General features: G+C 43.1%; 1 protein-coding gene across 1 annotated transcript in view; it reads right to left on the minus strand.

Annotated features, from left to right (window-relative positions):
* Nucleotides 1-470: 470 nt before the first annotated feature.
* GPRIN1 (G protein regulated inducer of neurite outgrowth 1) overlaps nt 471-21110 on the minus strand; it is a 165743-nt gene continuing 145103 nt past the window's right edge. The window contains exon 2 of the mRNA XM_073545076.1: nt 471-4926. Coding sequence (XP_073401177.1) covers nt 2323-4875 — 2553 coding nt within the window. The 5' untranslated portion in view covers nt 4876-4926 and the 3' untranslated portion in view covers nt 471-2322. The remainder of the gene's footprint in view (nt 4927-21110) is intronic.

The raw sequence follows: 21110 nt of genomic DNA on the forward strand, positions 1-21110 counted from the left end.
CCTTCATTTAAAAACTGCATTTTCTGTTTACTTGTGTTATCTTTGTCTAATATTTAAACTTGTTTGGAAATCTGAAACATTTAAGTGTGGCAAACTGCAAAAAATAGAAAATTGAGATAAATAAATATATATATATATATTGCATTTTAATAACTATAAAATGAAAAATGTGTAAAGACAGAAATTTGGGCACCCTTGGAGATTTGTGTGCTTGGATAACTTTGACTAAAGTTTCAGACCTTAATTAGCCTGTTAGGGTCATGACTTGTTCAATATTGTCTAGTATTTAGACGTGTTCGGTAATCTGAAACATTTAAGTGTGACAAACGTGCAAAGAATAGAATATCAGGAATGGGGCAAACAATTTTTTGCAACTATATATTTTCTTGCCTAAAATATAAAGGAAATGTGTCATCTTTAACTTTAGGCCATACAGAGTTCATTTCATCTTTAACTTGCATAACTGTTCACAATAACAGTAATTTTGGCCAGGGGTGCCCAATCTTTTACATGCCACTGTACACTGCCACTCCATTATAACAAGGATAAAGTTGCCTCTTCTGCCAATTAGTGCAGTTCTAATGGTAGGGCCTCCACCAGTTAATCGGTTACTACCTATCCTGTGGTTAGGAGATAATATGTTTTTGCCAGATGAGCCTTTTTATGGTGTAATATGTTAATAGCTTTTAGAATACTGCATAGTAATCCGATTGTGCCTGATCTATGTGTGTAACGTAAGAAGTGTAATTACTAGTTATTTTCAAAAAATAAAACTGGCCTTGTACTTAGCAACTAATCAGAGCTCCTCTTTCATTGCTTAAAGGGAATCCGTTAGCAGGATTTCCAGACCCAAACTATTTATGTGCATGTTGCTCTTTCAAAAAGAAGTGAAACAATACATTTATATGATCAGTCCATTCCTCCGTTACTGTCAAAATCAGTTTTTCAACAAATATGCATATGAGACTGAAGATCTAAAGCCTCTGTCACTCCAACTCTATTTCCTGCCCAGCGTTGCCTCCTCCTTTGCCTGAAGTCACACAGCATTGAGGCTGCCAGTCAAGCAGGAGAAGCGGGATAGGTTTGGAAATAGAGCTGGAGTGATAGAGTCTTCAGATCTACAGCCCCATCTGCATATCAGTTCAAACACTGATTTCTCAGTAATGGAGGAATGGACTGGATATGTAAAGGTATAGAGTAACTTGTTTTGAAAGAGCAACATGCACATATAAATGTTTGGTGAGTGCAATCCTTTTAAAGAATAGCTATTATTAATTCTGTTATGTCTGTTTTAGTAAATAATTGTATTCTGCATGAAGTAACAATTTTGGACAATCATTTCTTAGAATTGTACATTGTGATTTTCCTTGACTATTCCTTCTGGAAATTTATGAATACATTTAATTTGGAAATTACCAGTTGGGGGGTGTGTTCCTTCAAAGGCTGAAACTGTCCAGTCAGTGCTGGAAGTGTCATATTTTATTAGGGCACCACCAATGAGAATGGTAACAGCCAGTTGTCGATTTATTCATGAACTTCTTGTTGGAATAACGGATGAGTTCTAAGCAAAGAAAATCCAGAATATATTTTATGGGGAATACTAACAGTATTTAGTTTATAGAACCATTATAAATTACTCTAGAAGAATAACTGTTGGTTACTTTGGGCATCAATGACTTTTTCTTTCCTATAAATGAATGAGAAGGCTTATCAATGCCTGAGACTTTTTCCTGCTCACAATAACAAAGTATCTCTTTACATATAAACCACCTGGACAATATGCTAGAGCTGCCTTTTACATTTTAGAACAATATTTCTGACCCGGTCCTATCACTGAGGCCTTTTCTAAAAGAAAACAAAAATCCTCCAATCATCCAGAGTCAGCCCATACAAGCAGGTATTGTAGCAATTACCCCATAATCATTACTGCACTCTGGCACCATGTGTAGCACACTGCCACCTCTACAACTTCCTGCTCAAGCACACTGCCAAATGTTCTGCCGGTAGGCATAGGACTGTGCTGAAGGTATTAGAGCAGAAAAATGCAATGTTACACAGCTTAACACTTTACATTGCCCTTGTCATGTCTTACCATAAAAAAGAGATTTTGACATTAGAACAGCACATTTACCTTTTCAATAAAATAAAAATTAACTTAAATCCAACCACTGAGCTCTTAAGACAAGAACTTTCACGCAAAGAATCCTTATTTAATTCTGTCTATACTCATTTTCAACCAGTAATTTTGTTTCACTTTCAGAATAAATCATTACTTGTATGTTTCTTTCAAGGGTTGATTTAAATGGCTTATTTCTTCTAGGTTCATTCTGCAGTTTGTCCAGCACGCGAACAGCAACGGGATCTTCTTCGAAAAAAGGTGCGGAAAGCACTAGGTTGTCTTTTTTTGCTTTCATTCTTTTCAACAGGACCTCGGATAGAACTACCTCTAGCTGTATTTTGAGGAGTCATCACCTTTTGTCTCCCATGCTCCTCAATCTGCTTTTCCAGGTGCTTCTGTATGGCCATCCCCAAAACTTCAACTTCCATTGATGCTCCATACACTTCCCATGTCATACCTTTCTCATCCCAGCTGACCTCTCTTACAGGTTCTGGGTGATCTGCTTTGGCTTCTTTTACTTTGACCTCAGGATAGGAAGCCTGTGGCGACTTTCCTTTGGGTGTCATTGGGTCAGTTGCAATAGATCTTGTTTCTACTGGAAAGGACACTTGCATCTCTACATCCTTCATCTCAGGCTTTTCACTCATGTGTGAACAGGTTGTGCAGGCTTGATTGGCATCTTCTGTGTTGAACATAAAAGAACATGATCCATGGAGTGGTACCATTGGACTAACAGCTATTGAAGCACACTGTACTGTAGAATCCACTTGGATTCCTACATCATGATAAAGGGGTGTTGGTTCTTGTAATGTGTTTGGAAGGGCACTTATGCTGTAAAAATCCAGCTTTCGTGTCTGATCATGGTGCAAAGCAGTTTGCTCCCCTTGGAAGGGAAAAGATGAAGATCCCTGTGAAATAATAATGGGGCTCACTGCCACTGACACATATTCCACTTTCTTATCAGCTGTTGTCCCAACATCCTCATCAGGAGGGGTGAGTTCAATTGAACATGTCTTAGACAATGTATCAACAAAGCTTGGGTCCTTCTTTTTATCAGATTGAAAAGAAAAAGAAACTTCATCAGGGGGTATTATAGGACTAACTGCCACTGACCTATATTCTACTCGGGTACTAGGACCAGGCTCATCATCAGGTGGAGTGAGCTCAAAGGAGTATGTTTTTGGAAGGTTATCTGTAGCTTTAATATTGATATCTTTGCTTCGATCGGTAGCATTATTTTCTGCCATGAATGTAAAAGATGACCCACCTGGAAGCACAATCGGACTGACTGCCACAGATACATACTGCACTCTTGTGCCACTCTGTGTGCTGTCATTATCTGACACTTTCTCTCCTCCAATTCTATTCAGTAGATCTGGCTGGAAATTAAATGAAGATGATCCATCTGGGGGTACAATTGGACTTACTGCAACTGAAACACACTCTGGTCTGGTATCTGCTTGAGTGCCTACATCATGATTAGGTGGTGTCACTTCACAGGAATATGTTTTGGGGAGTAATTCATTATTCTTTGCTTCTTGTACACCTGCTGTGTTGCTAGAAGCAGTTCTTAAAGCATGAAAAGTAAATGAAGAAGATCCATCCGGTGGAATAATTGGACTCACTGCTACAGATTTATACTCCACTTTGCTTTCAGTCCCATCATTGACTTTCTCTTGTCTTCTAGTGTCGGTAATTCGATTTGAACAACAGCTTTTTCTATCTTCCTGAGACTGATCCTTTTGAAATGAAAATAATGATGTTTCTCCTGGAGGTATAATGGGACTCACAGCCACAGACCTATACTGTACTTTTCCTTCAGGATCACCTCCAGCTGCAGCAGCAGTGAGTTCACACATATAGTTTTTTGGTAGATCATCATTCTTATCAACACTGACTGTTTCACAAGGAGTTTTAGTGAATGGTGTTATACCAGTCTGAAAAGCAAAAGATGAACTTCCATCTGGTGGAACAATAGGGCTTATTGCAATAGATCTAAACTGTTTTTCTTCCACATCACTGCCTGAACTTGAAGGCAATAAGTTAGCTGCGTATATCATTGTACCCATTTCTCCGTTGGTAACCTTCTTACATTCTACCATTGCCTCTGCCAGTATTTCTTTACTTGCTCGATCACCAAGACTACTAGCAAGCTGTATTGATTCTGCTTTTCCATTAACATTTTCTTTCTCTCTGTCTGATGTTTCTCCTTGTACGTCATGAACTCTAGAAACTGTGTCAGTGTTCATTCCTAAAGACAGACTCACCACAGGAATTCTTGTGGCATCTAATACTCGATCCTTACTGTCCATCTTGTTCTCTGCATTACTTAGGTCTGTTCCATCTGACACTGAGACAATGTTTGTGTCCTCTTCATGTGATTTCTTAGCGAGTGTCTCAGTTTGAGGGTCATCATATTTACAGTTCCAATCTCCTTGCGTTGATGAACATTGATCTTCCCTGACTTCATGAAAAGAATATGCACCATCAGCATCCACAGAAAAGTCCCTATGTACTTCTAAGATATCATCTGCCTCTGTGTCAAAACTGAAACTTCCTTCCACAAGATCATGGTCTCCGTGTACACTGACACAGAAGTTTCTCATACATAGATCCTCTCCATCAAACCCCGAATTGCATGTAGGGTCTTCAGCTTGCCATATTCTTGAAGAAATAGGAGAACGAAGGGAAAGGTTATCACTTGCACCATCTGGTGTTGAGAGTTTCAATCGCTGAGGCTCTTTAGGGCTGCCCATGTTTGGACCAGTTCTCTTCCATAATATTTCAAACTCCCTTCTGAGTATATTCTAAAATAAAGCACAAAAAATAGCATTAGTGTGGTCCACAATATAGAAATTTATCACCAAACTAATGTGTGACAAAAAAGAACACATTTATATACTTTAAATGGACAGAGTACTATAATATCAAAACAGCCTATTGTGCTTATATGTTTTTATCAGATTTACCCTATCAGAGAATTTTGATGTCCTCTGTTCAGGATCCTAATCATTCATAGACATATCAGTGATAAATGCGGAAACAAATAAAGTGTTTTGAATTGGTGAAAAAATGAATTGTGGTATTGTTTTGTTTTTTATGGCATTCCATGTGCAGTAATAATGACCTGGAAACATGATTCTGTAGGTTAGTCTGACTAATTTGATACCAAACTTACACTTTAAAAAAATATATTTTTCTGGTTTTCTAAAATTGAAAACTTTGTAATTAAAAAAATGGCTGAAAATGACTATCTAAGAAGCACAGCTTATGGCTTAGCTTCATAGGAGTACTAAGATAGCAGAGGTGGTGCCCTTAAATAGACCCCTAACTGTCGCCTCGCAATTGGAATAAACAGGTCACCCCCAGAAATGAGCCATTTAAATGTCAGTGGTTAAAATAGAAGCATTATGTCTAGCTGATGTGGCGCCCCCAGGAGTATGGTCGCCACAGTGGTATTGCCTTTCTCCAGGGAGGGTGATGTCAGGCTTGGAGGCAATGAAGGGTCTTTCTAACAGTTAACCATGTCATGCAACACAGTTCCCACTCCAGGCCAGCAGAGGGAGCTCTGAAACAGGATTGGGGGAGGAGTGCTCTCTGAGGGCCAGGAAGGGAAATGGGTAGTTAGTGTGAGGAGGGCAACGAGTGTAGACGTGTGGAGAGAAGCTGGAGGTTGAGCTGAGGAAAGAGAGCTCCCTCCCAGTGATAGCGCGTGATCTGGAGCCTGGTCTCCATGGTTGTATGGATACTGAAGGTCCTGCAACAGAAACCAGAGGAATAGGAAGCTGTAAATGCTCTATTCCCAACTAAGACTCGGAGGCACAACAGCGACGGGTGAGCCAAGAGAGATAGAGGGCTACAACTGTCTGCCATACAAGGTAGTTCTAAGAGACAATAAGAAGGAGGAACTTCAGTGTAACAAACTACTGCATGTACCTCAAGCCAGCGCTAGGAAGGAGACTACACAACCCATCTGATAGAGAGATCCCTGAGTTGCTTCCAGGCTAGCCTGCTCCTGTGCCATCTGTAACCAGGACCCTGGACTGCGTTTGCCAAGTAAAGGTAAAGAAACTGCACCCTGTTGTGTCCTTGCCTCCTTCCTGCAACATCCTCAGCACTGCTACATCTCTGTCCCAAACACTGCACCCTCTTCCTAAACATTCTGCTACACTGCCCTGGGACCAACAGCCCTACCTGTGGAGGGCTACATCATTGCTGCACTGCACCATCTGTCCCAGAGGATCTGTCTGCAGCGTCGGCTTAACACCTCCCTTGCCGAACACCACAGGTGGCGTCACGAATCACTTATAAACTTTCTTCCCAACTCAACCCCTTTTACATGGGCGCCCAGGGCCACGGACCGGGTCACCACTGCTGTGACAATCCCCTCTGAGAGACCGGCCCTTCATTAAAATGAACCATGCATGGGTTTCCAAGGATTTTGTCCCACCTTCCCCTGACAGCACATAGGTTGGTAGAAAAAAGGCTCGCTTTTGTCCTCCTATTCCTCGGACTTCTCCAATTCCAATTCCTCCATTTGCAGCTGCTGAAAGTCCAGCCTACATATAAACATATGCAATTTTTTAAATCTCCCTAACTGTGCTGCCTCCCCCCAGGACCGGGGTCACCACCTGGAGCACATGGGCAAGTGCTGTTGCCCTGAACAGGTGTGTGTGCCCACCCTTGGGCGACGGCACTGGTACAGGGCCTCTCATAGTACAATAAAGTGTCTCTGACGGTGGGGGGACCACTCGCCGTCAGACACACTGCTGTACTATGAGGGGCCCTGTGACAGTACCGGCGCCCACGACTGGGACCACCCTGCTTGCTCAGGGACACAGCACTTACAATATTTACCTCTCCCTGCTCCACCGCTGTGTAGTCTGGCCAGTTAAATCCTTCACAGGGATGGTCACTACAAATTTGGTGTACTGATCGATGATGGTTAAGATGTAGCTGTTATGATGAGTCACCGAAGGAGGAAAAAACAAAATACCAGCTAAGTCCAGGAAAACCAGAGAGGTTGGCAGCTATTGGATTGCAGACCCCTGGACCTATCCACAACAACTAGCAGTAGCTGTGGGGGGTTCCTACGGTGCCCTAGACCCCTCGATCACAGCCGGAGAACTATATAGCCTAAAGACAGAAAGGGGAAAAACTAAACTGCCCCAGAGCAGACCCCAAAGCAATAGGCAGCCCCCAACATATAATGACGGTGAAGCAAGATGAAAACACTAACACAGATAGAAAGATAGGTTGAGCAAATGATGGGGCCCAAGCTAACTACATAGGACAGGATAGGAAAGCTGCTGTCTGCCATCCGCAAAAACCCTATCAAAATGAGCCAACCGACTGATAGGAAAAACAGGCCCTGAAGTCGCTAGGCTTCAAAAGACTATATCAGCACTCAGAACAATGGTATCATGCAAATTATGCAACACCAAAAATCTGCAATTTTCTTGATGGTCTGGGGCGACCCGCATTACCACCTGGGTCCAAAACTGAGGTTTATTCTTCGCCAAAGGAGTAGCATCAATACCCCTCAAAGGGATAGGCGTCCGCAGAGGTGTCATAGGAAATCCATAACGTGTAGCAAAATCCAAGTCCATCAGGATCAGAGCTGCTCCTGAATCCACAAAAGCCTTGGCGGAAAATGTGGACAGGGAGCAGATCAGAGTAATTGCAAGAAGAAACTTAGGTTGAACACCACCCACAGAAAACGTGTGTGCACAACGTTTCTCTCGTTTAGGGCAGACAGAAATAATATGCGAGGCATCTCCACAAAAAAAACACAGCTTATTGCGCCTTCTGAACTCCTGACGTTACGCCCTAGACAAAACTCTATCACATTGCATAGGTTCAGACATTTGTTCAACAGGTGGCAACATCTCTCGTGTAGTTTTGCGTTCACGTAAACGCCGATCCACCTGAATGGCTAATGACATAGAATCGTCAAGACCAGAGGGAACAGGAAATCCCACCATAGTATCTTTTACAGTTTCTGACAAACCCTTCCGAAAGAGGGCTGCCAAGGCACCATCATTCCAGGTAGTAAGGACCGCCCACTTTCAGAATTTTTGACAGTACAACTCTGCCGAATCCCAACCCTGACTTAATGCCAACAGGGTCTTTTCAGCCTGATCAATAGCATTAGGTTCATCATACAACAACCCCAAGGCTTGAAAAAATGCGTTCACATTATTCAGAATAGGATCATCAGGTTTCAAAGAAAACGCCCAATCCTGGGGATCGCCGTGCAGCAAAGAGATGACAATTTTAACCTGCTGCGCGGAGTTCCCCGACAAGTTAGGCTTCAAGGCAAAAAATAATTTACAATTATTCTTGAAATTCAAGAATTTAGACAGATCCCCAAAAAACACATCAGGAGTGGGAATCTTTGGTTCAGCAGTATGTGAATGAGCAAGATAGGCGGAAATTCCCCGCACTTCAGCAGCGAGCTGCGCCACACGATCAGACAATTGCTTCATCTCCATTGAGAGAAAAATTCCCCCTACGGCCTCAGAGATATAGAGGAAAAAATATGCACACAAAAGAAAAAAAAAAAATTCTGACACTTTTTTCTTTTCCCTTTTTTTTTTTTTTTTTTACAATTCTCTCCTGCTATTGAGTACCCTAGGATCTGCGGTATGGCTGGTGATTCTGTTATGATGAGTCACCGAAGGAGGAAAAAACAAAATACCAGCTAAGTCCAGGAAAACCAGAGAGGTTGGCAGCTATCGGATTGCAGACCCCTGGACCTATCCACAACAACTAGCAGTAGCCGTGGGGGGTTCCTACGGTGCCCTAGACCCCTCGATCACAGCCGGAGAACTATATAGCCTAAAGACAGAAAGGGGAAAAACTAATCTGCCCCAGAGCAGACCCCAAAGCAATAGGCAGCCCCCAACATATAATGACGGTGAAGCAAGATGAAAACACTAACACAGATAGAAAGATAGGTTGAGCAAATGATGGGGCCCAAGCTAACTACATAGGACAGGATAGGAAAGCTGCTGTCTGCCATCCGCAAAAACCCTATCAAAATGAGCCAACCGACTGATAGGAAAAACAGGCCCTGAAGTCGCTAGGCTTCAAAAGACTATATCAGCACTCAGGTATATTCTGAAGACAGAGCAAAAGATCAACAGATCAGAGACAAAAATGGAATTCAGCTCACCCTCGGCCGGGGATGGCAGAACTAAAAAAAAACAAGGCAAAACAAAAACAAAACTGAAGATTACAAAGCAGAGCAAAAAAACTTACCTTTGAGATGCAGGAATCAGACTGGTCTCCAAGAATCCAGCAGGAAAATCACCAGCCAGGAAGAAGGGCGTCGGCAGCCTTATATCCAGTCCTCAATTCCAGCCACCCAGTCATCATCTAGCTGCCCAGGTGTTTGGTAATCAGCCTCACCACCTTCCTTCACCAGAGGAGGGAGTTCATCAGACCTCAATGGTGAAGGGAAAAATGAACTCACAACATGTAGCTATGTCCTGTCCTGCTGGCCTCTACCTTCAAATGATCAATGGCTACCATTTGTAATGGACGTCAACTCTCAATCAGCTGCAGTGGTGCTTTATGATCACTTTTCACATTTTTCATAGTCATAGACGTGTGACCTTCGTGCCACCATTTTTCAATGTCTCCTCTCATGGCAATCCAATAAAATCCCCTACGGCCTGTGGCTTCTGTGTTTTGCACTCCAAAGTGACCAGACAGATCATGATAGGCAGTGAGGACCATGTCTACAGCTCTCCCTGCGATCACAATGTGATGGAGACGAGTAACGGTGATGGGATCGACGCTACTGCAATACAGCAACCCTTTCTTCACTAATTTCCGTTTTAGCTGTATCCACAGTAAAAGTAATTGAGGGTCAGCATTGCCTCTGCTAATTCTCCCGGGAGGTTTTTCCGTGATTAGTAATTCAAACTTTTCTGAAATCACTCGACTTTCCATCTGTACTTTTATCCATCTAGCTTCCTGTAGCGGAGAGTCTGGACTAGCTTACTGAGACTGAAATATATACGAAGATTTAAAAGTACCCCAACACTGTATAATGGTGTACGTTTCGAATACATTTCCCTTTTTCTCATTTTTATATTCTTGTGCAATCCATACTGAGCCTGTGAACGTCTATCTGTACCTCCAGAAATTTATTTGTACGTTTAAGATTGCCCCAACACTGTATGCAGCTGTTACGCTTGTGATACCTTACCCATTTAATGCTTTTTATATTGTGGTCTATTCCATACTGAACCAGTGACAGTCTGTTTCTGACTCTGGAAATATATACTGAGATTTGCAATGCCCCCTACACCGTATACAGCTGTACGCTTCTGATCCATTACCCTTTTACTGCTTTTTATATTGTATAATCCATACTGACCAAGAGAGCGTTTGTGTCTGCCTCCTGAAATAAATAGGGAGATTTGCAATGTTTAAACAATACTATATCTGCCTTGTATCTGGTGAAACAGTACCCTTTTTCTACTTTTTATATTCTTGGCTAATGCATACTGGGATTTCAAATGTTTAAACTATACTATATATACCTTGTATCTGGTGAAACTGTACCCTTTTTCTCCTTTTTTGATTGCTGTCGAATCCATGCTGGCCATGACAGCGTTTGTGTCTGCCTCCAAAAATATAAACGTAGATTTAGAATGTTGAAACTATACTATATATCCCTGGTATCTGGTGTTAAAATGAAACGCCATGCAGGGCTGGGGGTTACTCAGTACCTGGCCTTTCAGGCTCTTTTAAGGGTGAAGTATGTCACGGTGGTGATTGGGACCCAGTACGTGGCCCTGGGTGTCCAATAAAGAAGATGACAGTTCAGAAGAGGGGGAAGATGGTATCATAATTAATTTGGAAAAGGGGGATCGTGACGCCACCCGTGGTACTCGGCTAGGGTAGCGGACGCTGCAATGCATATCCTCTGGGATGATGTTAAAGCATTCAAGATGATGAAGCTCTACACGGGCACAGCTGTATCCCAGGGCAGTTGAGATGGTGCTTGTGAGCCGTTGACGGTGATGGTGAGTGTAGCGTGTGTAGCTGGTGAGTTGTAAAAGACAACAAGGACACAGTTGGGTGCAGTTTCTGAGTTTTTCCTCAAAAGTTTTGTGCACAAGATGACCCACTTGGTACTGTGTCCTCCGAGGGAGGGGTCCGGCAAACTCCAAGGTAGATCAGGAACACCTGTTCAAGACTCCTCTTTGTGTATCCTTTCTAGGCCGTGTCTCTGCACTGATCTCTCCCTTCCTTCCTGCTGTGCGCCTTCGCAAACAGTGTCCCAAGCCGGCAGCCACGGATCACACCGGGCGACTTGGGTCAGGTCCCGGGGTCCTTTATTCCAACTACTGCCTTTTTGAGTTTTGAATGCGGCTGCGACTGAGGCACTTAAAGTTACCTCAGCCTCCGTCTTTCTAGCTGAACCCTGTATTTATCCACTACCTTCAGGAGACACCTTCCCGAACGAGGCCTGGTCCTTCCTTCTCCAGAAACTGGCTTCACAGGTGGCTTATTGCACTTCCCATGCCCCAAGGACCCCTTCCTTCCAGTCTAGGAGTTTGGACAAGATGTTTCTCTCTTCTCTGACCCTCAGCCCTCTCACAGCAATCCTGCTCTTACTCTGTCCTGTCACTGACTGACAACTCTCTAGAACGATCCATTTACCTCAGACTAGCTACACCCACCAACTGTAACCTTGCTCTCTCTCATTGGATGACCACAATCACTCCACTACCTACGCTCCTCCCACTGTACCTACCTTCCACACTAACCCCCAACACCCTTTCCTAGTCAATCTGGGATGAGGCCATCCTCCCGCCGGGTACACCCAGATGCCCTGACTAACTAGTGTGTGTGTTGAGTGCAGGGTTAGGAGTCCTGAGTGGGGATCCCTCCTTACCTGAGGGTGGGATACCACTCCTTTGGATGAAGTGCAGTACCTCTGTGGCGACCGTACCCTCAGGGGCGCCATAGTACCCTTTCTCAATGTTCTATATTGTTGTCGGAACCATACTGGGCCTGAGAGCGTCAGTGTTTGCCTCCTGAAATGTATACGGATACTCAGTATGTTTAAACTATACTATATATACCTTGTATCTAGTGTTACTGTACCCTTTTGCAAATTTTTATATTATTGTCTAATCCACACTGAGCCTGTGACCGTCTGTGTCTGACTCATGAAATATATACGGAGATTTACAATTATCCCTAGACTGTATGGAGCTGTCCGCTTCTGATACAGTACCATATATCTGCTTGTGTTTTGAGTCCATTTTCACAAAAATTATTAAGTATGGTGGAAGAGGCCACGGACGTGGGTGTGGGGGGCCAGCTTGTACTGATGGTGGTGGTGCATCTGCTGGTAGCGCCAAAAGCACAATAGCAGCTAAGGCAGGAGGTGTTGAGCCATCGTCTGGCACAAGAAGGCCTTTAAGGCGTAGGTAAACTGCTTTTAAAGCCGGAGCATCAGGAACTGGTTTTGCCTTACATTGGCGAAATAGCCTCCAGCTCTATCACCTCCTCTTCTGAAGTTTACAAAAATGCAAGCACTGAGTCGTCAGTGCAGGTTTCTGGTCAGGAACCACCCCTTTCCTTGTCCCTTTCACCCCCACCCATAGTGCAGGATGCGACAGCCCACAATTCAGATTACTCCATTGAGCTCTTTTCACATGCCATGCCTGTTGTATCAAGTGAAATCCTGAATTCCCCAGTCCAACATGAATTGGAGATGGAGTGCACTGATGCAAAGCCACTGCTAGATGATTCCGCTGGTACATTCACCCACAGCACTACATTCCTCTCGCACTCTATAGAGCCAGAATGTGACACTGATGAAACTCAGGTGCCCCTTCCCGAATACTATACCACCTTACACGGTTACACAGAGGAAGGTGCAGATAAAAGTGCCGGTTCCCTGAGCAGGTGGGGGGGTCCTACTCGTGGGTGACGGCAGTGTCACAGGGCCCCTCATAACACACAAAAGTGTCTCTGCCGGTGGTAGGGCCCACTCTCCGTCAGACATACCGTCGTAATATGTGGGGCCCTGTGCCAGTGCCGTCGCCCACGAGGGGCCCCCCCATGCTTGCTCAGGGCCACAGCACTTGCAATACTTACCTCTCCCTGCTCCACCACCGTGACGTCTTCCGTGCTTCCTGACAGTGACATTCAAGTTAGAGAGCGTGTTGATTTCACGTCTGTATGCCCTCTACCGAAACAGTACAAGTGCAGAGAGCTTGAAGATGGCAATGCTGAGGAGTCCAGAGTACAGCAGTGCCCAGCGAGGAGAGGTATTTAATTTTTTTAAATGTTGGGAGCATTTTTTGGGGAGCAATATACACTGGAGAATGAGATATGGGGCCCATCATACACTGGAGTATCATCCATTTGGCCCATCATATACTGGAGCTTTCCAAATGGGGGACATCAGACACTGGAGCAGCATTTACGAGGCCCTTTATACACTGGAGCATTAGAAATGGGGCCCATTATTTGGGCCCATAACACACTGGAGCATCGTCCATGGGGACCAACATATACTGGAGCATTCCAAATGAGGGATATCAGACACTGGAGCTGCATTTACAGGGCCCATTATACACTGGAGCATTAGAAATGGGGCCCATTATTTGGGCCCATAACACACTGGAGCAGCGTCCATGGGGACCAACATATACTGGAGCATTCCAAATGAGGTATATCAGACACTGGAGCAGCATTTACAGGGCCCATTATACATTGGAGCATTAGAAATGGGGCCCATTATATATGGAGCATTATTTGGGCTCATAACACAGTGGAGCATCATGCATGGGGACCAACGTATACTGTAGCATTATGTGGAGCTCATCATATACTGTATGGAACATTATATGGGACCAATTATTCTGCATGGAGAAATATATGGGGCTCATTATTCTGTATGGCGCACTAGCTGGTGGCCATAATACTGTATGGAGTAATATACTGTCTGTTTTTTGAGCTATTGTAGAATTTAAAATAGATAATATCAGTCATGTCATGTAAGCAGTGAAGTATTTTTCATTGTTCTATACCTATACTTCTGTGCCGTATCGTAGCATTATGAATTGTGGTATGTGTTAAAAGGGCGCACTGACACTCTTTGGCTCAGGGCACACGAAAACCTGGCGCCAGCCCTACCCCCCCACAACTTTAGCCAAATAACCCCCTGTTTTCAATGCGTAACTATTATTATAGAGTAAATTTAGGTTGACAGGCTTAAGTAATAAGATTTGATGTCGTTGGCATTGAAATGGGCACTGTAGGTATGCTTACTGTCCTCCACTCCCTGCCAACTTTGCTTCCCCATTGACTTGCATTGGGTTTCGTGTTTCAGTCAGACCCCAACTTTTCACTGTAGCTGACTGATTTTGTTCGACCCAACTTTTGAGAAAGTCGGGTTTCATGAAACCCGACTCGACCCGAAAAAAGGCAAAGTCGCTCATCTCTAGTTGCTACTAAGGTGGTCCTTCAAATTACAATAACTTTCAGGTTTTGGGTGGCTATTTAGATGCAAATATCGAAGCTTCAGACAATAAATCTATGAAAAACAAGTTACTGGTCTTGAAGCCCCAAATGTCAGTTCAAAATAAGGACTAAAGGGGTCGTCCACTACTAGGACAACCCCTTCTAGATCAAAATATTTGTCCTTCATAAAATAATAAAGCTTATACTCATCTCTCATACAGACGCAGTTCCCGTGGTGTTGGCAGTTGGTCTCCTTGGGACTCTCACACGGTGTTGTGACATGCGACGTCGGCACCCAATCAGCGCTTGCGTCATTGTCCCCGCCTTCAGACAAATCGATCATGAAGAGGATATCCGGGCTGAAGCTTCATATTCCCTTCTTTGAAAAAAACTAATACAGTGCATCTTTAATTTTAACTATTTCTATACCATTTTTCTGCCAAGTAGAGATGAACCTGTTGGTGACATTATATGTTGAATGTTGGGTTATGGTACAGTGCGCCAGAACCATTGTTTGTTAAAAATATTACAACCTAAGCTCATGGTAACTTACCAGATTACTGTGCATGCTTTGTGGAGTAAACAAGGGGCATGGCATTTATTAGGCAAAATAGGTTTAAGCTAATGTTATATAAAAAAGTATGTGAATGCACCTGCAGACACAGACACAGAAAAGGGTCCCTGTGCAAAAAATAAATTGGGCCTTTGCAGTCCAAAAGCTCATCATTATGCTCAATTCCACATGTTTTTGGATGTAGAAATGGAACTCCTTACCTCTTGGGCCCTTGTGTGGCTGCACAGATTGCATCAATAATAAGTCTATCCCTGTGTGAATATATTAAAGCAGATTTACTAAGTTTGTTTTTGCACCAGAATCATAATTGTTGGAATAATGTTTATTATTGTATATAGAGTGGTCGTAAATGGCTGCACATCCAGTTGGAAGAATGTCTCAAGTGGGGTACCACAGGGCTCTGTCCTGGGCCCTGTATTGTTCAACATCTTTATCAACGATTTAGATGAAGGTATTGAGGGCAAACTGATTAAATTTGCTGATGACACAAAGCTAAGAGGGATATCTAATACTAGAGAAGAGAGAGGATTCAAAAAGATATAAATAAACTGGAGCAGTGGGCAGCAACTAAGAGAATGGTTTCTAACAGGGAAAAATGCAAAGTACTACATCTGGGCAATAAAAATGAAAAAAAAAAAGCATATACAGAATGGGAGGAATAGGGCTAAGCAACAGCACATGTGAAAAAGACTTGGGTATATTAACCCCTTCACCCCCAAGGGTGGTTTGCACGTTCATGACCGGGCCAATTTTTACAATTCTGACCACTGTACCTTTATGAGGTCATAACTCTGGAACGCTTCCATGGATCCCGGTGATTCTGACATTGTTTTCTCGTGACATATTGTACTTCATAATAGTGGTAAAATTTCATTCAAATAACTTGCGTTTATTTGTGAGAAAAACGGAAATTTGGCGAAAATTTTGAAAATTTCGCAATTTTCCAACTTTGAATTTTTATGCCCTTAAATCACAGAGATACGGCACACAAAAAACTTGAAAACTAACATTTCCCACATGTTTACTTTACATCAGCACAATTTTGGAACCAAAATTTTTTTTTGTTAGGAAGTTATAAGGGTTAAAAGTTGACCAGCGATTTCTCATTTTTACAACACCATTTTATTTTTACGAACCACATCACATTTGAAGCCACTTTGAGGGGTCTATATGATAGAAAATACCCCAAAGTGACACCATTCTAAAAACTGCATCCCTTAAGGTGCTCAAAACCACATTCAAGAAGTTTATTAACCCTTTAGGTGCGTCACAGGAATTTTTTTGAATATTTAAAAAAAAATTAACATCTAACTTTTTTTTACAAAAAAATACTTCAGGTTCAATTTTTTTTATTTTACCAAGGGTATCAGGAGAAATTGAACTGCAAAATTTATTGTGCAATTTGTCCTGAGTACGCTGATACCTGATATGTGGGGGGGGAACGACTGTTTCAGCGCATGGCAGAGCTCAGAATGGAAGGAGCGCCGTTTGACTTTTTCAATGCAAAATTGGCTGGAATTCAGATCGGACGCCATGTCACGTTTGGAGAGTCCCTGATGTACCTTAACAGTGTAAACCCCCTACAAGTGACCCCATTTTGGAAACTATACCCCCCAAGGAACATATCTAGATATGTGGTGAGAACTTTCAACCCACAAGGGCTTTACAGAAGTTTATAACGTACAGCGGTACAATTAAAAAATCATATTTTTTCCACAAAAATGATCTTTTCACCCCAATTTTTATTTTCCCAAGGGTAACAGGACCATAAAAGTTATTGTGCAATTTGTCCTGAGTACGCTGATACCCCACATGTGGGGGTAAACCACTATTTGGGCGCATGGCAGAGCTCGGAAGGGAAGCAGCACCATTTGACGTTTTTGGCTGGATTTGAGATCGGACATCATGTCACGATTGGAAAACCCCTGATGTACCAAAACAGTGGCAACCCCCCACAAATGACACCATTTTGTAAACTAGACCCCCTAAGGAACTTATCTAGATGTGTGGTGAGAACTTTGAACCCCCAAGGGCTTCACAGAAGTTTATAACATACAGCCATACAATTAAAAAATCATATTTTTTCCACAAAAATGATCTTTTCACCCTCAATTCTTATTTTTCCAAGGGTAACAGGACCCTAAAAGTTATTGTGCAATTTGTCCTGAGTACGCTGATACCCCACATGTGGGGGTAAACCACTATTTGGGGCGCATGGCAGAGCTCGGAAGGGAAGCAGCACCATTTGACGTTTTTGGCTGGAATTGAGATTGGACACCATGTCGCGATTGGAAAACCCCTGATGTACTAAAACAGTGGAAACCCCCCACAAATGACACCATTTTGGAAACTAGACCCCCTAAAGAACTTATCTAGATGTGTGGTGAGAACTTTGAACCCCCAAGGGCTTCACAGAAGTTTATAACATACAGCCGTACAATTAAAAAATCATATTTTTTCCACAAAAATGATCTTTTCACCCTCAATTCTTATTTTTCCAAGGGGAACAGGACGGTAAAAGTTATTGTGCAATTTGTCCTGAGTACGCTGATACCCCACATGTGGGGGTAAACCACTATTTGGGCGCATGGCAGAGCTCGGAGGGAAGCAGCGCCATTTGACGTTTTTGGCTGGAATTGAGATCGGACACCATGTCGCGATTGGAAAACCCCTGATGTACCTAAACAGTGGAAACCCCCCACAAATGACACCATTTTGTAAACTATACCCCCAAGGAACTTATCTAGATGTGTGGTGAGCACTTTGAACCCCCCAGTGCTTCACAGAAGTTTATAACGCCCGGGGCGTGAAAATAAAAAATTCATATTTTTTCCACAAACATGTTTTTAGTCACCATTTTTTTTATTTTCCCAAGGGTACCAGGAGAAATTGGACCCCAAAAGTTGTTGTCCAATTTGTCCTGAGTATGCTGATACCCCATATGTGGGAGAAAACTACTGTATGGGCACACGTCGGGGCTCGGAAGGGAAGTAGTGACGTTTTGGAATGCAGACTTTGATGGAATGGTCTGCGGGTGTCATGTTGCCTTTGGAGAGCCCCTAATGTACCTAAACAGTGGAAACCCCCCACAAATGACCCCATTTTGAAAACTAGACCCCGTAAGGAACTTATCTAGATGTGAGGTGAGCACTTTGAACCCCCAAGGGCTTCAAAGAAGTTTATAATGCCAGGGCATGAAAATAAAAAAATCGTATTTTTTCCACAAACATGATCAATTAGTCCCCAATTTTTTTATTTTCCCAAGGGTAACAGGAGAAATTGAACCCCAAAAGTTGTTGTCCAATTTGTCCTGAGTACGCTGACACCCCATATGTGGGAGAAAACTACTGTATGGACACACGTCAGGGCTTGGAAGGGAAGTAGTGACGTTTTGGAATGCAGACTTTGATGGAATGGTCTGCGGGTGTCATGTTGCCTTTGGAGAGCCCCTAATGTACCTAAACAGTGGAAACCCCCACAAATGACCACATTTTGGAAACTAGACCCCCTAAGGAACTTATCTAGATGTGTGGTGAGCACTTTGAACCCCCAAGGGCTTCACAGAAGTTTATAATGCCCGGGCATGAAAATAAAAAAATCGTATTTTTTCCACAAACATGATCAATTAGTCCCCAATTTTTTTATTTTCCCAAGGGTAACAGGAGAAATTGAACCCCAAAAGTTGTCCAATTTGTCCTGAGTATGCTGACGCCCCATATGTGGGAGAAAACTACTGTATGGACACACGTCGGGGCTCGGAAGGGAAGTAGTGATGTTTTGGAATGCAGACTTTGAGGGAATGTTCTGCGGGTGTCATGTTGCCTTTGGAGAGCCCCTAATCTACCTAAACAGTGGAAACCCCCCACAAATGACCCCATTTTGGAAACGAGACCCCCTAAGGAACTTATCTAGATGTGTGGTGAGCACTTTGAACCCCCAAGGGCTTCACAGAAGTTTATAATGCCCGGGCATGAAAATAAAAAAATCGTATTTTTTCCACAAACATGATCAATTAGTCCCCAATTTTTTTATTTTCCCAAGGGTAACAGGAGAAATTGAACCCCAAAAGTTGTTGTCCAATTTGTCCTGAGTACGCTGACACCCCATATGTGGGAGAAAACTACTGTATGGACACACGTCAGGGCTTGGAAGGGAAGTAGTGACGTTTTGGAATGCAGACTTTGATGGAATGGTCTGCGGGTGTCATGTTGCCTTTGGAGAGCCCCTAATGTACCTAAACAGTGGAAACCCCCACAAATGACCACATTTTGGAAACTAGACCCCCTAAGGAACTTATCTAGATGTGTGGTGAGCACTTTGAACCCCCAAGGGCTTCACAGAAGTTTATAATGCCCGGGCATGAAAATAAAAAAATCGTATTTTTTCCACAAACATGATCAATTAGTCCCCAATTTTTTTATTTTCCCAAGGGTAACAGGAGAAATTGAACCCCAAAAGTTGTCCAATTTGTCCTGAGTATGCTGACGCCCCATATGTGGGAGAAAACTACTGTATGGACACACGTCGGGGCTCGGAAGGGAAGTAGTGATGTTTTGGAATGCAGACTTTGAGGGAATGTTCTGCGGGTGTCATGTTGCCTTTGGAGAGCCCCTAATCTACCTAAACAGTGGAAACCCCCCACAAATGACCCCATTTTGGAAACGAGACCCCCTAAGGAACTTATCTAGATGTGTGGTGAGCACTTTGAACCCCCAAGGGCTTCACAGAAGTTTATAATGCCCGGGCATGAAAATAAAAAAATCGTATTTTTTCCACAAACATGATCAATTAGTCCCCAATTTTTTCATTTTCCCAAGGGTAACAGGAGAAATTGGACCACAAAAGTTGTTGTCCAATTTGTCATGAGTACGCTGACACCCCATATGTGGGAGAAAACTACTGTATGGACACACGTCGGGGCTCAGAAGGGAAGTAGTGATGTTTTGGAATACAGACTTTGATGGAATGGTCTGCGGGTGTCATGTGCGTTTGGAGAGCCCCTGATGTACCTAAACTATTGAAACTCCCCAACAAGTGACCCCATTTTGGACACTAGACCCCCCATGGAACTTATCTAGATGTGTGGTGAGCACTTTGAACCCCCAAGTGCTTCACAGAAGTTTATAACGCTCGGACGTGAAAATAAAAAAATCATTTTTTCCACAAAAATGATATTTTTGCCCCCAATTTTTTATTTTCCTAAGGGTAACAGGAGAAATTGGACCCCAAAAATTGTTTTGCAATTTGTCCTGAGTAGGCTGATACCCTACAGGTGGGGGTAAAACACTGTTTGGGCGCATGGCAGAGATTGGAAGGGAAGGAGCACCATTTGACTTTTTCAACTCAGAATTGGCTGGAATTGAGATCAGACGCCATGTTGCATTTGGAGAGCCCCTGATGTGCCCAAACAGTGGAAACCCCCAATTCTAACTCCAACCCGAACCCCAACACACCCCTAACCCTAATCTCAGCCCTAACCCTAACCCTAGCCCTAACCCTAGCCCTAACCCTAGCCCTAACCCTAGCCCTAGCCCTAACCCTAGCCCTGGACCTAACCCTAGCCCTAACCCTAACCCTAATGGAAAAGACTTCCAGGTAAAGCTACTGAGAAAACTCTATATGAGCAATGGATCAGCAAGAAGCCTGAACTACAACACATGAATATTTGAAAGTAAAGAATTTGTGCATATTCCCGAAGAAAAATTTATTAAGTGGGAATCTCATGCAAAAGAGGGTATCGTGGTGGGCTACAGTGAAACCCAGAAAGGATATAGACTCCCAGAAATGAAGAAGGACACAATAAACAAAGATGTAATAATTGATAAGAACTTGGTGTCCCTAAAATTTCATGACATCATACTAGTAGTCCAGCTGAACCAGCAACATTCTTAGTCACAATTTCAAAATAACAAGAAA

The sequence above is a fragment of the Dendrobates tinctorius genome, unplaced genomic scaffold (genome assembly GCF_039654945.1).
Source record: "Dendrobates tinctorius isolate UK_male_01 unplaced genomic scaffold, ASM3965494v1 ptg000139l, whole genome shotgun sequence".
NCBI lineage: Eukaryota > Metazoa > Chordata > Amphibia > Anura > Dendrobatidae > Dendrobates > Dendrobates tinctorius.